At 37.6% G+C, this 18,832-nt stretch overlaps 1 protein-coding gene across 1 annotated transcript in view; it reads right to left on the minus strand.

The window, feature by feature from the left end:
• LOC117409524 (adhesion G protein-coupled receptor A3-like) overlaps positions 1–18,832 on the minus strand; it is a 52,513-nt gene that overhangs the window by 30,517 nt on the left and 3,164 nt on the right. Inside the window, exons 2-3 of the mRNA XM_034015710.3 lie at positions 11,048–11,119; positions 2,176–2,247 (exon numbers count right to left, since the gene is read on the minus strand). Of these exons, the coding sequence (XP_033871601.1) occupies positions 2,176–2,247; positions 11,048–11,119 (144 nt within the window). The remainder of the gene's footprint in view (positions 1–2,175; positions 2,248–11,047; positions 11,120–18,832) is intronic.

Consider the following 18,832-nt stretch of genomic DNA (forward strand, 5'->3'; position numbering starts at 1 on the left):
CTTTCTCAGAGGAATCCATAACCTACAGCATTTTCTTTACTTAAATTTCAGTGAATCCATTAACATCCTTAGATAATTCCAGTGCATCCGTTCATTTTCTTTTGTCGCTGCGCTTTGTCTAAACTGCTCTTTTTGTTTTCACTGTTACTTGTTTAAGTTTAGCTGTTTTTCTAGGTCTGTTTAATGTTTGTTGTTTTATGTGTGACAGCCTCCATTTTTTCCTTATCCTCCTGATTTTTTCCAAACAACTGTTCACCATTCAACTCAACACTACTGGACAGTCAACATTTTCAGCGTACTCAATGTCTTCAACCTTCTACAATCACCATCATTTCGGGACACTTTGCTGGACTGCCTTATTTGTGGGTGAGATCATTTCTTTTTTGTTTGGATTTTTTCTACTTTAATTTGATACTTTGTTTCCCGTATTTTTTCTGTTACTTTGTTATTTTGTTACTTTGTATGGATTTCAATTACCCTGCTATTACTGGACTTGTTGGGCCTACCTGTCATTTTCCCACCATTGCCATAGAGACTGTTAAATGTAATTGTTTCCACAAGTCACTGTTTTTCATCTGTATCTATTTATTTATCTTTTGTCTATCTGTGTGTGTTGTGTTTGTGAGTGTGGGTTTATTGGAGACCCTCCGGACACTACATTCATTTCTACTTGGTGATACTGTTTAGCCTTCGGTTTGTCCCTACATACTTATCTGTACCAGCTTTATTCTTGCCTGTTACCTGCAATTATTTGAATTCCTTTCTTATTATTCATTTCATTCATTTGTTCATTTTTTCATTTGTTGACATTATTGTTCACAATAATAAACCGATTGTTCGTGAAATTGACACCTCTGACGTCCCTGCTTTTGCTGTCTGTCACTCTTGCTGACTTATTTAGTTATAGGAATAGGGCCAGTAGTATCTCCTTAGGGAGGCTGTGTGGTCCAGTGGTTAAAGAAAAGGGCTTGTAACCAGGAGGTCCCCGGTTCAAATCTCACCTCAGCCACTGACTCATTGTGTGACCCTGAGCAAGTCACTTAACCTCCTTGTGCTCCGTCTTTCAGGTGAGACGTAACTGTAAGTGACTCCGCAGCTGATGCATAGTTCACACACCCTAGTCTCTGTAAGTCGCCTTGGATGAAGGCGTCTGCTAAATAAACAAATAACTGCTTTTCAGTTGTGCAGAGTGATCGTTACAACTGGAAGTTGAGAACAAGCTTTTAACAAATTGTATTGTTTGCTTGAATCCATTAGGTTAATAATGTTAATTACCCGGAACACATTTGAATAACATGCTTTCACTACAAGATGATATACAGCGTACTGATGCCAAGTTCCAGCTATCCAGCTTTGTAAAGGCCTGAAACAATGCAACCTTTGAAGCTTTAAGGACAGCCTTATAAAAACGTATGTACCAGTGTTTCAATCTTTGCAAAGATAAAAGCAGCCAGACCAGCCAATCTATATAAAATCGCAATGAACACAAAAACCCGGGTTGGTTATAACTCTCAATGCCAAATGGTAACAAAAAATTTTGTAGTTCTGAAAACAGGATTTTTGTCCAAGAATAACCCAGTTTCAATTTTAGCTTTAAGAGCATATCGATGTGTTGTAAAATTCAAAATCCTATCTAACCACACAAACATTTGTATTTAATTTACTAGTTCAATGCAGGAACTTTCCAGTCTTCAATTTAAGAAAGATCTGCATGTGTCTCATAGCCTTAAGACTCAAGATACCCTTGCAACACCAGGCAACTTTTTCTGGAAACTTTAAAGCAACTAGTTTTGTGGCACAGAAGTAGTCACAAAATAGCTCCAATTAAGAGTATTCAGCTATTGTCGTTTCATAAGACTGTCCGATAGTTGCCTTGTATTCAATAGCTTTAGATTGAGGTCGTGACACCAAATCTAAAACACTGTTAGAAATCTGACATCTTATCCAAACAAAAAATCAGCATCATAAAACAAAAGTAGATCACCCTGACCCACATGAACTATAGATGTGTACATAAAAATGTAAGCATTTTAAAACATTTCATATGGGCATGCATTCCACAGCAGGGAAATACTACTGCGATACTAATCCACATGACTGTTTTGCTTTCACATCAAAGACATGGTTAGGCAAGTTGCAAACTAGAAAGAGTAAAGAAAAGCATTCAATACTTACAGCCTCTTTAGTGCAGACAGACCCAGAAATGCCCCAGGCTCAATATTGCTTATAATGTTGTTTTTGAGGTCTCTGTCAAAAAAAAAAAAAAAAAAATATGTAAACACTGTAAATGACTCAAAGTCTCTGTGGCTTCCAACAACCATATCAATAAAACAATTGGTGTGTGTTGTCTGAAACATTGATATGGCCAGGTTAAGATTGTTTTTACTGAACTGCACTTGGTAATGGACCTTGACAAAGAATCATAGAAAACAGTTGTGTACCAATCTCAAAGTATGTGGTGTATATCGTAGATATTGCCAGAGCTCAAATTGTGCAGGTGAAAAACATTAGAATACAGCTGTGAACCCAATATTAAGGAAACTGACATTGGTATGGCAATTTATTAGGTTAGACGTCACTATCATGGCCACCAACACGTCACACTGAATATCAGGGGTTCCCAAACTTTTCTACCCGAGGCCCAACTGTTCAGCTGCAGGAGGCACTGCGGCACACTATTAGCACTCCTTAGGAAAATGTCAAATTAAAAACATTTGATATGTTTAAACCTGTAACAAATAAACCTAAATCTAAACTGCCCTTTATTCATTTGAATAAATATTGTGAAAGATGGAAATCACAAAATATGCACCGAGTGAAAACCATTTTTTGAAACACTAATTTTAGTAAATAAAATAAACTGCAAAAACTAGACGTTTTTATCAAACCTTTATAATTAGATACCTTTGTATAATTGAAAATTTTAGAAATGCAGTTATTTCTCTTGGTCAAACAAAGTGCATGTCTCTTATTCCCATTCATAAAATACCTGAACAGGAATCACTTGAGTAAAACCAGTACAACATGCACAAAAACATAACTCCTAATAAAAACTTAAATCCTAATTTCTAAACACTGTGTAACTAAAACATGCAGCCGTTACCTCTCATGCTGAACTATTGTGCACAAAAAAGACAAATGTGCACAATACAGAAGGAAACGAGAGCCTTGCATAAGTTTTTTCACCACTATTCTGTCCAACCAAATACAACTTGCAAAATCACATTCAGTTGGCTTGCAACACAAAGCCAACTGTAGCTGCGCCACTTAAACAAAAGAATTTATGAAAATTAAATTAATTAATCTGCAGCGAAATTTGAATATCAAAAAGTTTACTGTCCCATCAGCTTCCACCTCCCCAGAGGCAGGATAGGAGCAGCAACCTCAACAACCGGTGCAAACATCAATCTCCACCTAATCAAGAGTATGGGGTGCTGGACTTCATCAGCAGTAGATACATACATTCGCCCATCTCCGACCTACATTTCCACAGCCCACCAGAAAATAGTTAGCACGCCCGGAGTAGGGGCTACCTGACCACGGGGTTGTTTTCCTCTCCACTGAGTGGCAGGTAAACACATAAACCATTACACACTAAACCTCCTAACCTCTCTCTGCTTGTCTCATATGTCATTTCATCCTTGAATCTATGTTATGCATTGGCACAGAATTGAGGTTCTGTGGGGAGCTGGGGTCCATTCTTTGGGGGGGGGGTTTAAGTGAGCCTCACTTCTCCGACCCTAGGTCAAGCTGCGCTTCCTCAACCTTATTAACCTTCTGCAGTCCATTTATTAAGTGTGTGTCAGGTCCAATTTATTTTCACACGCGCAGTTAATTTTAGACGCGCTGTTTAACAGTATTTTTTTTCCCCCCCAGTGTCAGTCAATGCATATCAACAAAGCACTCACTAGGCATCTCCAGCCCCGCCCCACCCTTTCGTTCGCTATAGCTTTCACATACGCTAAAAAATAAATAGTCGTATATAGTCATATATAAGTCACCCCTATCTGATCCCAGGGGCAAGTATGACTATTCATGAGATACGCCCTTTTTTTTTTTTTGGCTTGTCGTCTCTGCTCCTGTCGCTCCCACTCGGCCATTGAATGGTTTTCTCGGCTTTTTCCGGAGAAAAAACGACTAGAAACCCGTTTTTTGCGTCTTTTTGATGATGTCAGACAGGGTCCGACATTGGACCGGACAGGAATAATTGCAATGTCGGACCAGGTCCGACATAGGACCGCAAAGGGTTAAAAAAGAAGGTTCTCACCACGTGAGTCAGAGGGGGACCCCCAGCCACACTATCCTTTCACAACTCATGCGCTTATCTTACCTCACCGCAGTGAGGCTCTATCCTATATTTATCCTATAATAATAATAATAATAATTATAATTATAATAATTATAATAATTATAATAATAATAATAATTATAATTATAATTATAATTATTATTATCCTCCAACAAAACATATTCTAGCATTATTTTAAGACAACTGTGAACGAGCCAGAAAATAATAAAATAGCAGTATATCCAAACATTAATAAATCAAATACCGGTATGTAACAAGATTTCAGTTTGAGTAATAACTTGATTTAGTTAATATTGAAACATACAAAAGTACTCTATTTTAAAAGGTTAAAAGCTAATTAGTCACAAAAACGTATAGGCATCAACTCCATTTCTAAATTAATGTTATTAAGTACAAAAGTATGAAAACATTTCTACAGAAGAAAAAAAAAAAAAAAAACATTCCAGCACCTCAAAACGGTACACAATACAAATGCATTTAAACTCCTGTAGCTGCCTTTTTTGTTCTTTATACTTTTGCATATAAAAAACTATATATAATTTTACTGCATCATCATTTATACTGGTGTTGCTTTAAAATAAGCTGCTTTCAGGAGACTTAACAGCTGTTCAGTGTGAGATATTTTAAGACACCAAGCTACTGTATTTTCCACCCAATTTAGAATGCCTGAAACGCTACAACAATCTAAGGGAGTGGGTGTCAGTGACGAAAGCACTATGAGCCGCATTCCGAGTAGTTCTGGTTAAAATAAATAAATAGTGCTGGATATTAAGTGGCGCGAGACATTATTCTCTCGTACGGGATTCTCGGGTGCTATCTTTAAGGATTATAGAAGCTCAGTACACTGCAGTAAGTATAGTTTTGGGGAAAAAACACACAATATTAAGTCTATCTAGGTGTTGTTTTGCAAGCAGTGACTTTCGCTTTAACTCTTAAAACTCAGTCCCATTCATTTTGGGGCACCAGCACACCGAAGGTTACGCACATATTACTCGGGGACCGTAAAGCCACCTCCCTGCTTCATGGCTTGTTTAAAAGTACAGACTCTGGGTTTTCCAAAGACGTTTTCAGGGTGTGTATCCATGTGACAGAAATATAATGAATCTTGGTGGTAAATCTCCCTCCCAACCTGTGAGGGTGCTAAGCAGAGAGGACAGAGTTCTTTTGATGGGCTGTCCTAACAGTTCTTTCATGGGTCAGGAAGTCTGTCAGTCTGGAAGAAGGCGAGACTCCGTTGCAAGAACGTATTGACCCGGAAGGGAAACAATGTAGCAGCCGCCGATTGTAAAGGCAGCTGCATTTGTTTACCAAGGTGTCATGAGTGACAGCATATAAGGGGGACAAAGAATCATAATCAGTTCCTACAGTGACCTGGAAGGACCTGTGTTTTGGAGAAAATTGTGAGTGTTTGTCTTGTTCTGTCTATTTGTTTGTTTGTATTTACTAGACAGCTAACACGTTCCAGAGCTGTCGCCAGAGGCCAGCACAAACCCAGAAAAGCACTGCACTCATATCACTATAAAACTATTTACACTACTAGTACTAATTCACACACTAACAGACTTGTGTATCTGTTTTGTATGGGTGTATAATAAAAACAGGACTATCATTTGCGGGGGCAAAACCGGGGATTATAAATGAAGTAATACACACCGCTGTATTACTTACCTTCATTACTGTTTGTTTCACCGTCAGGCACTGGACAAAAACAAACCTTTTCACCTGGATTACAATTGTCTGTCTGTTCTTTAAATCACCTGCACACTATTAACCACTTTGCCACAATGCGGTACTCCTAGCCAGAACTACGATCGCCTTAAATTAGGCCTCTCATCATGTGACAGAGTTCACAGCTTAGGTTTCGTTTTTAGTCTATTGTAGCAGCTAGACTGAAAGGGGCGATACCGTTGATAAGCTTAGAAGTCCCCCCCCCCAAGCAACAAAAATGAAATTCAAGCCCTGGTATTTATTGCATATAGTTAATTAAATTGCACATGGAAAATGTGTACAGCGCCATAAAGTGTAAGGGAAATGGAGAGATAAAAGCCATTACACAGAACATTAAAAGATACATACTCTTCAATTTTTACATTAAAGATAAGAGTTGTGTAATTTCTGAAAATCTACCACTGGAGATCTTTCAGCACATTTAAAAAAAATATGGGTTTCACATTCACATGCAGCCCCTTATCTCAAGAATTAAAAAGCCGATTGGTGGCATCTCTGGATACAGCAGCTGCCTTTAGCCACAATGCCAGCTCATCGGAATACCTAACCCAAAGCAATTATTCTCTTTGTAGCGACATGCAACATTAACAATACCCAAGACACTGCCAAAAGACAGACTAACATTTTCTAGCCTATACAAGCTGAAATAAACAACATCTCCAGTTTAAAAAGAAACTCCAGGCCCTTTTGTAAAATGCTTGTCATACCATACTTGCACTTCTGATATACCAGCACTAAGGGACAGGTTGTTGGATTGAGGGCATGTCATAGAAACATGATTAGAAGCAATTAGGCATCAATTTTACACAACAGTGGCGCTGAATCACACAACACAGGAGACCGTTCTGTCAGCTATATATTAAAAACCTCTTACAAATTCCAGAAGTACAATTATGCCTGAAGACTACGGCCACTCACCATTTTCATTAGGTCAGTGTGTTTGACAGAGATATTGAACACAACTGTCTTTCACTTCTTAGTTTATTATATTTTATTTGGGGGTAGGGCAGTATTAAAGTAACCCAATTAAGAACCACTTTAAAATCTAATGTACGTACAATGAAGGCATGCCAAGGAGCTGGACTCCTTCCTACAAACTCAATAAAATAATTTTACATTCATGGAGTAAGAGTTTTAAATGATTTAATCTTTAGGTGCCTGATGAGCCAAGCTGATTTGTAATATTGATGAATAGTAAATTCATAACAATGGTAAATAGCGCATACATATAATACTTTATTTAATCAAAAGTACAGTTGTATAATATTTTGTTGCAAGAAAAAAAATGGCTTTTTGGTTTTGCAACTTAAATAAAACATGGAGCAATTTGCATCCACAAATGCCACAGTGCAACCACAACTCATTCTTCCACCGACACCGAACGTCTCAGCTGCGTGTTTTGGCACTCCAGGAAATGTCTCGGTAAATGACAAAGACGCATATACGACTCCTTAGACATGCGTACATTTAATCCAGTCATATGGAAATCCCTCAAGTCGTTCCCACCAGCCTTCTGGTCGGAAGATCGCCCAAAAGTTTCGATCTCCCGTCATGGTTCTGCAGATCGTCGCCACAGTATTTAGCAGTGCAGAAAAAGCAAAACAGGGTCTCCACTGGTTTTGCAGAAAAGAGCATAGCTGTCCTTGATGAGCTCTCAAAATCTATTACATACAGTACTTTCTTCCAAAAGCAAACAAACACAGCCTCCATGTCACACAAAACCTCACGATCGGCATGAGTTTGAGCTGGATTAATTAAAATGTTCGAGTACCATTCGAGATCAGTTATGTAGTGTGGACAGGGCCTAAAAGTAAATATTCTTAATATTGCTGGCAAAGCCAAATATGAGGCTTATTGCTGCCACCTACAGGACTGGAGTGCACCTTAAATCAATGCTGTTATATTGCAGAACAGTTTTTTTTTTTTTTTTTAAAACAAGCAAGTATTTTACGGTCATTGCTGCAGTGCAATAGATTACCACGAATACGCATGTCTGCGTCCCTTTCCCCCATTCTGTGCGTCCCACAAAATTTTTCCGTTCAATGGATTTATTTGGCATTAACGCAACCTCTGCAATGCATGGGTCAAATTGACCCACACGATGGTTCTAAGTAGAACTGTTTATAACCAATTTTAGCGATTCTGGCTATCAAACGCCATCATGATGATAGTTAATGCTTACATTTAGGAAGTCAAAAACGGACACATACGACTTACAATGGAAGAGTAATTAACATTTTAAATCCAAAATGGGTCAAATTGACCTGCATGGTGGTTCTAGTGTTAAAGCATTTCTTCCCCAAGTAATACTTGTTCCATAAAGAGATTAAATTGCTCGTTAATTTGGTCATTGGATTTGTTTTTCACTCCTTTGTTAGGCCTACGTTTAGTTCAAACAGTTAACTTTTGTCTCTCACATTGCAGCAATGTTTTCATGAGTTCCTCGGAGTCTGAGTTTAAAATCCCACTTTACACAGGCACAGTAAGTGAAGATAGCAGCAAGCAGTATGTTTTAGATGTAGAACATCAAAGTGGCGTTAGAAAAACAAAAATGCAAAAAACCAAGGAATGTGAACCGGGAACAGGAGAGGACAGTTAGATAGTTTTGCCAAACCTAAAATAAATGGTGACCTAAATATCACTGCAAGCGATTGGTTTTTGAGAAGTACGGAAGTGGGCTGGAAGCTTGTTTGAACAGTGGTTAAAGCCAGGAACAAAATGTAAAAGCCAAGTTTAAATCCAACGTCCATGTAATTGGAGTTTTACAAAGTGATGATGAAATTGCTTTCGATACTGAAAACAAAAAAGTAGTCAAATGAAGAATTAATAAACTACATCTCCCAGAATGCCATAGCTATCCAATAATTATACCATGCAGGTATAAATGACTCGTTTCAAAGACAATGGCTGTCTGTGGGAAGGTAAGGAACCTGAATGTGGTGTACGTTAAAACAAATATTAAATCTGTGATGTCCAAAATATGAGCTAGGGTTTATTTTACTTTTGTATTGTTTGTTAAAAGAAGCTGTGTTCACACGTGAAAAGGCACGCCACATAAATAAACAGCCCATTCTTTGTTGTCGAGTAAGCTTTATCCACCAAAGACGTGTTAGGAACCCAGAACTGTGTTCAAAGATATACCGTAAATAAAAAAAAAAAGCTTCGTCACAATTTGTAATTCTGGAAAAAGAAAGAAATATTATCTATTTCATGGGGTCTAGTTAACATGAATTGAGTGTTTTATCGTTTTTTATTAATTAAAACCAAAATTCAGAAGCCATATGTATAATTGTGTTACCATACTTGGCAAACATCATGAAATGTCAAACTGAAATCACAAGCCCTTTTCCAAGTGTTCCGTTTGAAATGTGTAACTCTAATTAACTATTGGAATGATTGTTGTGTAATAGAATTTTGTTGAACTGTTCTGACTCGCTGTGGTTTCATTAATCAAATATATCTGCCCCGCACTCCCCTTCTCTTCAAAGCCACCAAGCCAGTTTTAGTTAGTAGATTTGTAGAATTAAATTAGAAGATCAAAAGAAGATCACAGAAATGTTTTAACCATGAAGCATTTTCAGAAGCCGTGCTCAGATCTTGTCATACCCCTAACAAAGAAATGGTTAAATTACAAACAAGTTGCCTTTTATTTACTGTACAGTTTAATTATGGTACCATTGTAACTTAGGATACAATGATCAAAAAGATATATTAAACACAAAAATGCACACAAAGAAATTTTGTACAAGTAGATACAGAAAAATATATGTAGACAAAATACTTAGTGGAGATAGTGCTACTCTCCAATCATGGATAGGAGTTTAAATCTGGCTCTGGTATCATCAATTCTAATCAGAACACAGCATCATATTGGTAGATTGTTACATAGGAAACACATGGCATATCTACAAAAATAATCTCCCAACAAGGCAGTGTTTAACGGCTTTAAAGTCTCTGTCTGACAGACCGACACACACACACATATACACCACATCCTTATATAGTCTCAAATTATGATGCTTAGGTAAGTTTCATCATTAGTGCATATGCAGATCTCTACATACATGTAAAAATACAAGAGACATATGTAGGTTTAGAGGACTTCATATACCCACGAGATTACCATGCTGTTAAGAACTTGTGCCAAAGCAGTTCTCTAAATTCAATCTTAAATAAGAAAAGATACTACGTGGGATATACTGACAGATGTGTGTAGTGTCACGTCACTGCATTGTCAGGGATATGCATCCCCAGTGGGTCAATAAAAAATAAATCATAAAAATGCACAAAAAATTCAATGATCTGTTTAGCTACATTTCTAAAAAATACTATTTGACCACTGGCTAGGTTATTTTGGGGGAAAAAAAGTCCTCTTGCAGGGCAGCCAAAACACCCTCACTCCATCCTCGAACACTTAAAGGAAATATGTCCAACATGTCAAACTTTGAATAGAAACATTTCACTTTTCAAGCATGAACAACTTCATTCAATCTCCCACCCCTCCATACTACTCGGGTTACCTCATTTCCAGGCCAAAAAACACATTGAAAACCCTGACCAACAAGGTATGTTAACTGGAAACAAAATCACAAAGTTTGATCAAGGCAAACCCATTTTACTCAAAGTCAGTTGTATCTCATGAAATAAATTAAATCAGAAAATACCAATCCATGACCAATGGAGATTCATAAATTGCCATAAAAAAACACTTATAGTAATTATGATTTCTCAACAGTATTACACATGAATTTAATGGAGTAAATAAACTAAAACAAAAACGCAAAATACAAAGAAAATAACACTTCTAATGCAAAACACACTGTACTGCATTCACAAACCTGATAACCTTTCAAAGATTAATACATAACCCAGGAGCCTAACCCCCTTAACCTGCACTCTTGCAATGCAATTACAATAATGGCAATACAGGGCAATCAAGTGTTTCCACATGACAGTAAAGTACAGCTCTTCTGGAATGTATAACTATAAATAGCATTCAAAAGTACTTACAATCTTTCAAGGACAGAGAGGCCAATAAAGGAGCTGTTCTTCAGTTCTTGTATTTTATTGTTGCTCAGAATCCTGTAAAACAAACACACATCTGTAAAACAATTTTACCTTGGTTTCAAAACTACTGAAGTGCAGAACATGATACTTGTAATTAAAAGGCAGCTGAACTGTAACCCACAACTAGTATTTTCTCTGCAGTTCTCTACTTTGTTAAATAGAATGGGTGTTTTTGTTGAGTGGCATATTATATAATATAATGTTACTCAGTTGCTGTAGTCCAGTTTTCAGAGGTGACACTCTTTTGAAGCAGTATAGCAATAAATTCAAGTTTGTTTGCAGAATACCAATTTTTTTTTTCCTTCCCCCCCCCCCCTGTGGCAGTCCCCCGTCCTTCCTCCTTTATGTTTTGGGATAACATTTCTGAAAGTGATTCAACTGCAAAGTACCTATGGAGATTGCTCCTTTTTAAATATACAATACTGTATAGTGTATTCAAAATGCATGTTAAAACCTGCTGTTAATTTATCTATCCATGCAAAGATTCAACACATTTTATTCAACACGTACATAGAGAGATGCTATAATTTTTTTCCTTTTGACACAAATAGTGGTCAAACATTCAACACAAGTTGGTAACAGGGTTTAAAACACTTCAGTGCAAATGCCTCTGTGAAACTAGCCTAAACATGATAAAGTACTTGACAAAGAGAACTAAATTCCAGTGTCACCCCTATTTAGGCCATGAGATCATACACTACCACCATTGACTGAGGTACTTGTACGATGGCCTAGCTTACTGGATATCTTGCACTGTTTTCATACTTTCATGAACAAAGCCTTCTAAAGTCACTAATCTTAGTTTCTTTATCTGACGTTTCCTGTATTCCTGTTACCAGTTTTAAAAACTGGCAGGGATTAAGTTTCATTTATTTTACTTATGGTAGGTTCCCACCCCCACCCCCACCCCCACCCCACATTACAGGCCTACAGTCTGACTTGAGTGGAAGTAAAATGTAGTAAATTCTCAGATTGTAAATACCCAGCTTGTTTCAATAGAGCCCAAATACTGTAGGTCAGTTTTTCTTTGAACGACTGCAAATTGTAATGTTTAACTAGTTTTTGGTTACTGTACCCCCAACAATTCATGTTTTCTGTAACCAGGTCATATTTTTCTAGTGCTGTAGTCTGCTGATGCTGTACATAGAGCAGTAATTTCGAACTATTTAATGTCAAAGTTTGCTTGAAAGAGCTGTCAACTTCTGTCCACCACACCACAAGTCTACTGAATGGCAACAGACTTCAAAATAATTAAAACATATGCTTTTGCTTAATCTTTGGAACAAAAGTATAATTTAAGTTTTTTTTTTTTTTTTTTACAAGGTATTGCAAAATGAAGGAACACGATCCTCTGACACCTTCAGGGTCGAACCATTTGTCTCCCTAACATAGGCACGCACTTACACAAAGTAAACAGTGTAAGTAGAGTAATCCTCAATCATTACCCTTATCAAAACCAAACAAACACATTTCCCAAAAAAACCTGATTACGTGTTTGTGTAAGAAGCATTCATTTATTTTTAAAAATTTTGAAAGAGACAGACAATCAAGTAGAAATATTATGGGAAGTGTATTATTTGACAAACTGCCACTGGTTCCTGCTAGTGGAACTGTAGGATTGAATGCAGTAAGGGGGCCTTTCTCCAAGATTCTGACAATGCAGCTTTATGTAAAGTGGAAACAGGAAGCCTTCCACTATGTTACCAGTCATGTGTCAGAACGAAAATCTTTCCCAAGTCAGCTGCGAGAGGAAGCAATGCCATGCTCCCATTTCAGTCACTTTTAAACACTGTACACCAACATGACTGGAACCATTAATTTTCAAATCAAATGTTTAATCTGATAAGACAGAGCTTGAGGCTACACACCATCAAAAACTTACCTGGAATTCAAAAACACCATCAAACTGACTCCTTAAAAGAAACTTCAGAACCCAAACCCGAGCCTGAGCTCTTCAAAGCTTGTCCGTCACCATCTACTAAACTCTCCAAATGCTGCATGCTTTTATGGTTCATCTCAAATAAATTCTATTATGTCGCCCTACTTGCCAGATCTTCTGAAATGTTATTTCAGAACAGTAAAGAAAAGGTCAGGAAAGTGAAGCAAACAGCACACTTAAAACATACTTGGGTTACATAAGCTATAAAATGGGGAACAATGAAAAAGCAGCTCAGTAATTTTACTATACTCAACAAGGGACTCCTACAGCTAAATTACATTTCATAGCAATATATGAAATGAATATCTTGAGTTTGTGCAAACTTAGCAAGAGGCAAGCAGAATGCAACATGTCAGTGAATTGTCTGACTGGCCATTTTAATTACTGCATTTCTTTTCTGGCTCTAATTTTAGTGAAGTCAGAACCCTTCAACTAAAAGGGATTACCTAACTGACCCACAAATTAGTCTATATGCAACCTGAATGGAAATCCAACCCGATGTGCCACTATCATGAAAAGGTATATCACCACACCAAGCAGAATAATATTGACCATAACAAATGACCATGCAAAATCAGAAACGTGGTCCCCAAAATATAGTTCAACAGTTCAGGTAAATACCTAAAACATGCAACGTCGTTCAACATTTGTGTTTGCATGTGCTAAACCAATAAGGTCTACAGATATGTCTGGAAACAAGTACTTCAACAGCTCGGGGCCTTGTTCGGGACTATTCACTCTGTTTACCCTGCAGATTTAGCAAAATGTGTAGAAAGGACAAGTATGATACCCGTCATTCCTGTTCTAAAGCAAAATACTTCTGTTCTCACTTAAAGCTTTTTTCAATTCAATATCCCCTCAATAGATTAGCTACATGTGCTGTGCCTGTCTGTAGCATCACAGACATTAGAACAGGTCACCCTCCCCTCTTAATAATCTTCAATTCAAATGCAGAGCTATTTAAAATGAAATGCCCAAGGGTACATGAGACAACTGCAAAACATTCACCATTTAGTTTTATTTCCTTGAATTGGCACTTCCACACTCATATCAAAGTAATCAGATAAAAGGCAAACTTGCTGTAGCAGAACACCTACTGTATGAACTCCAGCGAAGTCAACAAAGGCCAAAATCTTGACTGCAAAGTTGTTAACACTTCATATACAGCAACGTGGCAGGATGCTGGAGGTGTTAACTGCCCAAACTGTTCTCAGCAAGCAAGATGAATATTTTATGATCTCACTTATTTTAAAACAATCAATACAGGATTACAAGCTTCCTGGGGATTACTTTAAAATGATGGCTTTGAAATCCCCCACCACCACCATAAACAAGCAGTGTTGGTGTTCCTTAGACGACCACCCAAAATACATTAATAAAATGTGCCATACCTAATAAATGTATTTTCATATAAGACAGTGCAATAAACCCTTAGCGGTCCATTTATTCAGCGCGTCTCAGGCGCGTCAGGTCCAATTTATTTTCACACGCAGTTTATTTTAGATGCGCCGTTTAAAAATACTCACAGGTTTAAAAGGCACTGCATATCAACAGGACACTCAGTACTGCATCTCCAGCCCCGCCCCACCCCTTGTTCGCTGTATTTTTCACATACCTCTTCATAGTAGTGCATACCGATAAATCATCTCCTGATCACTTGTTTTTATCACCAAACTCCTCAATAATGCAATCCAAGTCATTATTTTTATTACTATAAGATCTAAAAAAAGCTCTGCAAATGTCTGGGATATTTTCTGAGCGCTGGATGCAGAAGCAGCTATCTTGTTTGTTTATGTCCGTGTTATCTATGTGGTGTCGGGGCTATCTGTATTCATGAGATACGCCCCTTTTTTCCAGCTTCTCGGCTCCTATTGGTCTCACTCGGCAATTGAATGGTTCTCTGCTTTTTTCGGAGAAAAAAAAAAAAAAAATGACTAGAGACCTGTTTTTTTACGTCTTTTTGATATCGGACAAGGTCCGACATTGGACCAGAAAGGGAAAATTGCAATGTCGGACCAGGTCCGACATAGGACCGCAAAGGGTTACAAACAGTTTTGACTGATGATTAACACAATTTTATTTTCTTGTACACACTCCTAAACATGTTATTTATTTTCCGGCATTTAGACCCATCACTCTTTAGGACAGCAACACATTCTTGTAATCATTAGGTTTCAACTTTATTGGGTAAAGTTCTGCTTTAGCGTGGAAAGGTAGATGACAATAATACAGTTAAATGTTTCCTGGTTGCTTGTGTGTGTCTGTACCATGGAATACAATACCAACTGTTGGTATTTGCCAAACAAAAAATTATGTGCATACGGGTAGAATAGGTCCACAATGATCCAACCAAAATCACGCCCAAGCATGCATTCTAGGGACGTGTCAGTGTTGTTGACTATACGAACTATAAACTACTCGAATAGCATATTACATATACGAGTACATGAAAAAAAGCTGACGCTTGACAAGTGTTAAGTCAGACATTATTTGCATATTAAAAACATAAGGACCCCCAATTAATTATGCAATGCTTCTAACTGCAAAATTCTACAGTAAACATATTCTGTTTGAAATTGTTGTCAATTATGTTGCCTTGTTTTTAGCTTATGTTAACAGATCCCTGATTGAGTTCCTCTGTACTGACTGTACACAGCAGCTTCTGCTAGCCATTTGTGAACCACTTCTGCAAGCACCAGCAAACTTTAAATGTGCAAACTGTAATAAAATAATATACCAAGTGCTAAAAGTAAGCCAAACGTGGGTAACATTGAAAGAAGAAAGATCATTTAACTTTATGATGAATAAGACTAAATATACTAAATGTTAAGCAGAACAACGCAGTGACTAAAACTTGACAGATTCATCTGAGGTCAGTGCTTAGTGGCTAGTTGTAACTGGCTGTACAGTAATGTTAAACTGCTATAACATTAAAATGTGTTTTCTATTGTTTTGGCCAGGTTACAATATCTGCACTATTTGGATTATTTTATGCATATTGTTATTTGTTAGAATTAAACAGATGTAGAATATTTAGGTTGCTATACAAGTGATTTTTTATTCTGAATACAGCAAAAAGGATTATTTGGTACTCTTGTACGGCGCAGCATTATGCAGCTTTAACAGGAAAAGATACACACTGTGACGTTGCTGCTCAACTGTGTCTTGGTACAAGATTCATTGAGCTCTATTTTAATTCAGTAAACAAGTGGAAAAACCTGTCCTAAGGAAATAGAATACTGGATGATGAAATCTCATCTTGAACTTTGTTTGTACTCTTTGTAACTTTACAGTGTTATGCTGGCTGCTTGTAGTACACACATACACATTGGTCTTTTATTCTTAGGAGTGTAAGAGCAGGGACTAGAGTTTGAATACCTGAAGATTTTGGATCCTGTGTATTTGAATAGGAAATTATTCAAATTTCCCATCCCCAATGCATTCCCAATTAAAGTAACTTGGAAGGCTGTTGGCTTGCAGTCAGACATTTACTACAAAAATAATTTAAAGGAGACACCATCTTTGAGATAACATTAGAAAATGGTTCAGTGCAATCAGCTTTCAGCTCTAGCGGGCTTCTCTCAGACTGTAGATGCCTGCTGGAAAGTCACACCATCAACCGTGAAACTTACTCAATCCTGGCTTTTTCATGTTTACTTACCATAATGAAAGCTCAGTTCTGATTGGACAGCAAATACTAAACAGACAAGTCATCCAAAATTATTTTCCACCAAAACCAGCCAATCAATACTTTGCACCGACTAAAGCAACCAGCCCTGTACCCGCAACTGAATCAGCCAATCACAGCCCGTCAACTCGACTGGAGCTCAGACAGCATCTTTCAAAAACACGGACCGTTAAGCAATATTGCTTCATTCGGATATCTGGCACCATCCAGATAAACTACAAGCAACTCTAACAAGTAAAAAGTGTTTTTGTTTTTTTCTCCAATTATGTATGTGACCATTTATGAACATTCTAGGGACTTCTAAAACTTCTCAGCGGAAAGGTACCGGACAAATCATTACAAGTTCTAGATAAATCTAGGTTTTAAATTATTATTATTATTATTTTTATTAAGAACTGTGCATTTGAGACCAAGGTACCCAACAAAAGATCAAAACAGGAATGATTTTTGTAAATGTTGTTAGCTACAATCACTTTATACACACACACAATCTACACAGATTAATCTATAATTCCCACACCCAGGTTCAAGACTCCCACCTCTCTAATGCATAAAAAAACAGAGAATCTTCTGCAATGGCTCAGAAGAACCCAAAGCTGTTTCTTGTATCTATCGATCAAGAACTTGGAGACTGATTTATGTATCATATCCATGCACCCAGGGGAGAAACCAGGGCAGTATCTCTGGCTAGAGAAGGTTGAGAAATGCTGGATACCCCTTGAGAACATGCTCTGCAGTGTTCAATGCTGGATACCCCTTGAGAACATGCTCTGCAGTGTTCAATGCTGGATACCCCTTGAGAACATGCTCTGCAGAGTTCAATGCCGGATACCCCTTGAGAACATGCTCTGCAGTGTTCAATGCTGGATACCCCTTGAGAATATGCACATCTCAGTCTAGCTTTCACAAGAGGCGACAACTTGTGGAATTTAAATCCAACATTTCAAAAGGACTGAGAAAAAAGTGCAAATTTTGGCAGTGTGACTTTTTTCCCCATTATTATTCAGAATTTTCTGGGGCAGGTCAAAGTATTTATATGGGGCAACTACTTTTTTATAATGCGTCATTTTTGGATTCCTCATGCAATTTCCTATGAAAAAGACATCTCACATGTCTTGCTCAAATAGTTTGAGTTAAAGAGTGACTAAAGGCTGGTGTAAAATCGGAGATGATAGGGTGTTAAATCCAATATTTCTGGGGTGATCTGTCATGGAATGACCCCAATTGCAATAGTGCCCTCTCGAAGGCTCTACCATGTGGTAATTAACCTTGACTTGTTAGTACCCTCGCCTGTGGCTCAGGATGCATAACTCCAGCCGCATTCAACCACCACATGGAGCCATCAACAGGCACTATTGCTTAAGCAGCGGAGCACTTATTTAACATAACTTTTGTTAGAGCAGTTTACACATTTGACATCATCGCTGTATGCATTTTCATGTATAATAAACACAGCATGCATTTACATTTTTGCTTTGATTACCTGTGCTACAGCACATGTGCAGAAGACAAGTAGTAGCAGGAGCAAGCATGTTTCGGCATCTTCAATAAGAACGATGTTTGTGTGCCTGCAGCTGAAACTACGATTAGGAAATGTAAACAAACTAGAAAAAATTACAAAAATCAAAACGTCTACTGATGAAGTAGAGTGAATACAGAAAGAAGTTACCAGTCAAAGATGAATAATCTGCATTTTATTACATTGTCACCTGCTACCCAATGTATTGCTGTGTAAACTCACTCATTTTGTTTTTTTGGAAGCTGCAGTCTGCCACAAACATGTTCTGTGTTACATAACACATTGTCCAGAAAGCAAAGCATGTTAAACATCAACCAGTTAGTTTTAGCAGCAAATTATTGGTTGCCACTACACACAAGCTAAATAGGTCAGAACTGCCACTTACAGTACATGCAGCAGTGCAGGATTGCGAGAGCCATATTCAAGCTGTCAAAAGATCCCCCCTCCCCCCCCATGTAATGCTGATCACAATCTACAGTAAAGATTTATATTGCCTTTTATTGCCTAAAAAGGTACTGGGAAGGTTATTTGGAATGAACCAGCATGGGGAAAGGATTGATTTTCTAGGTCAGTACAGGTGCA

Source organism: Acipenser ruthenus, chromosome 2 (genome assembly GCF_902713425.1).
Source record: "Acipenser ruthenus chromosome 2, fAciRut3.2 maternal haplotype, whole genome shotgun sequence".
NCBI classification, from domain to species: domain Eukaryota; kingdom Metazoa; phylum Chordata; class Actinopteri; order Acipenseriformes; family Acipenseridae; genus Acipenser; species Acipenser ruthenus.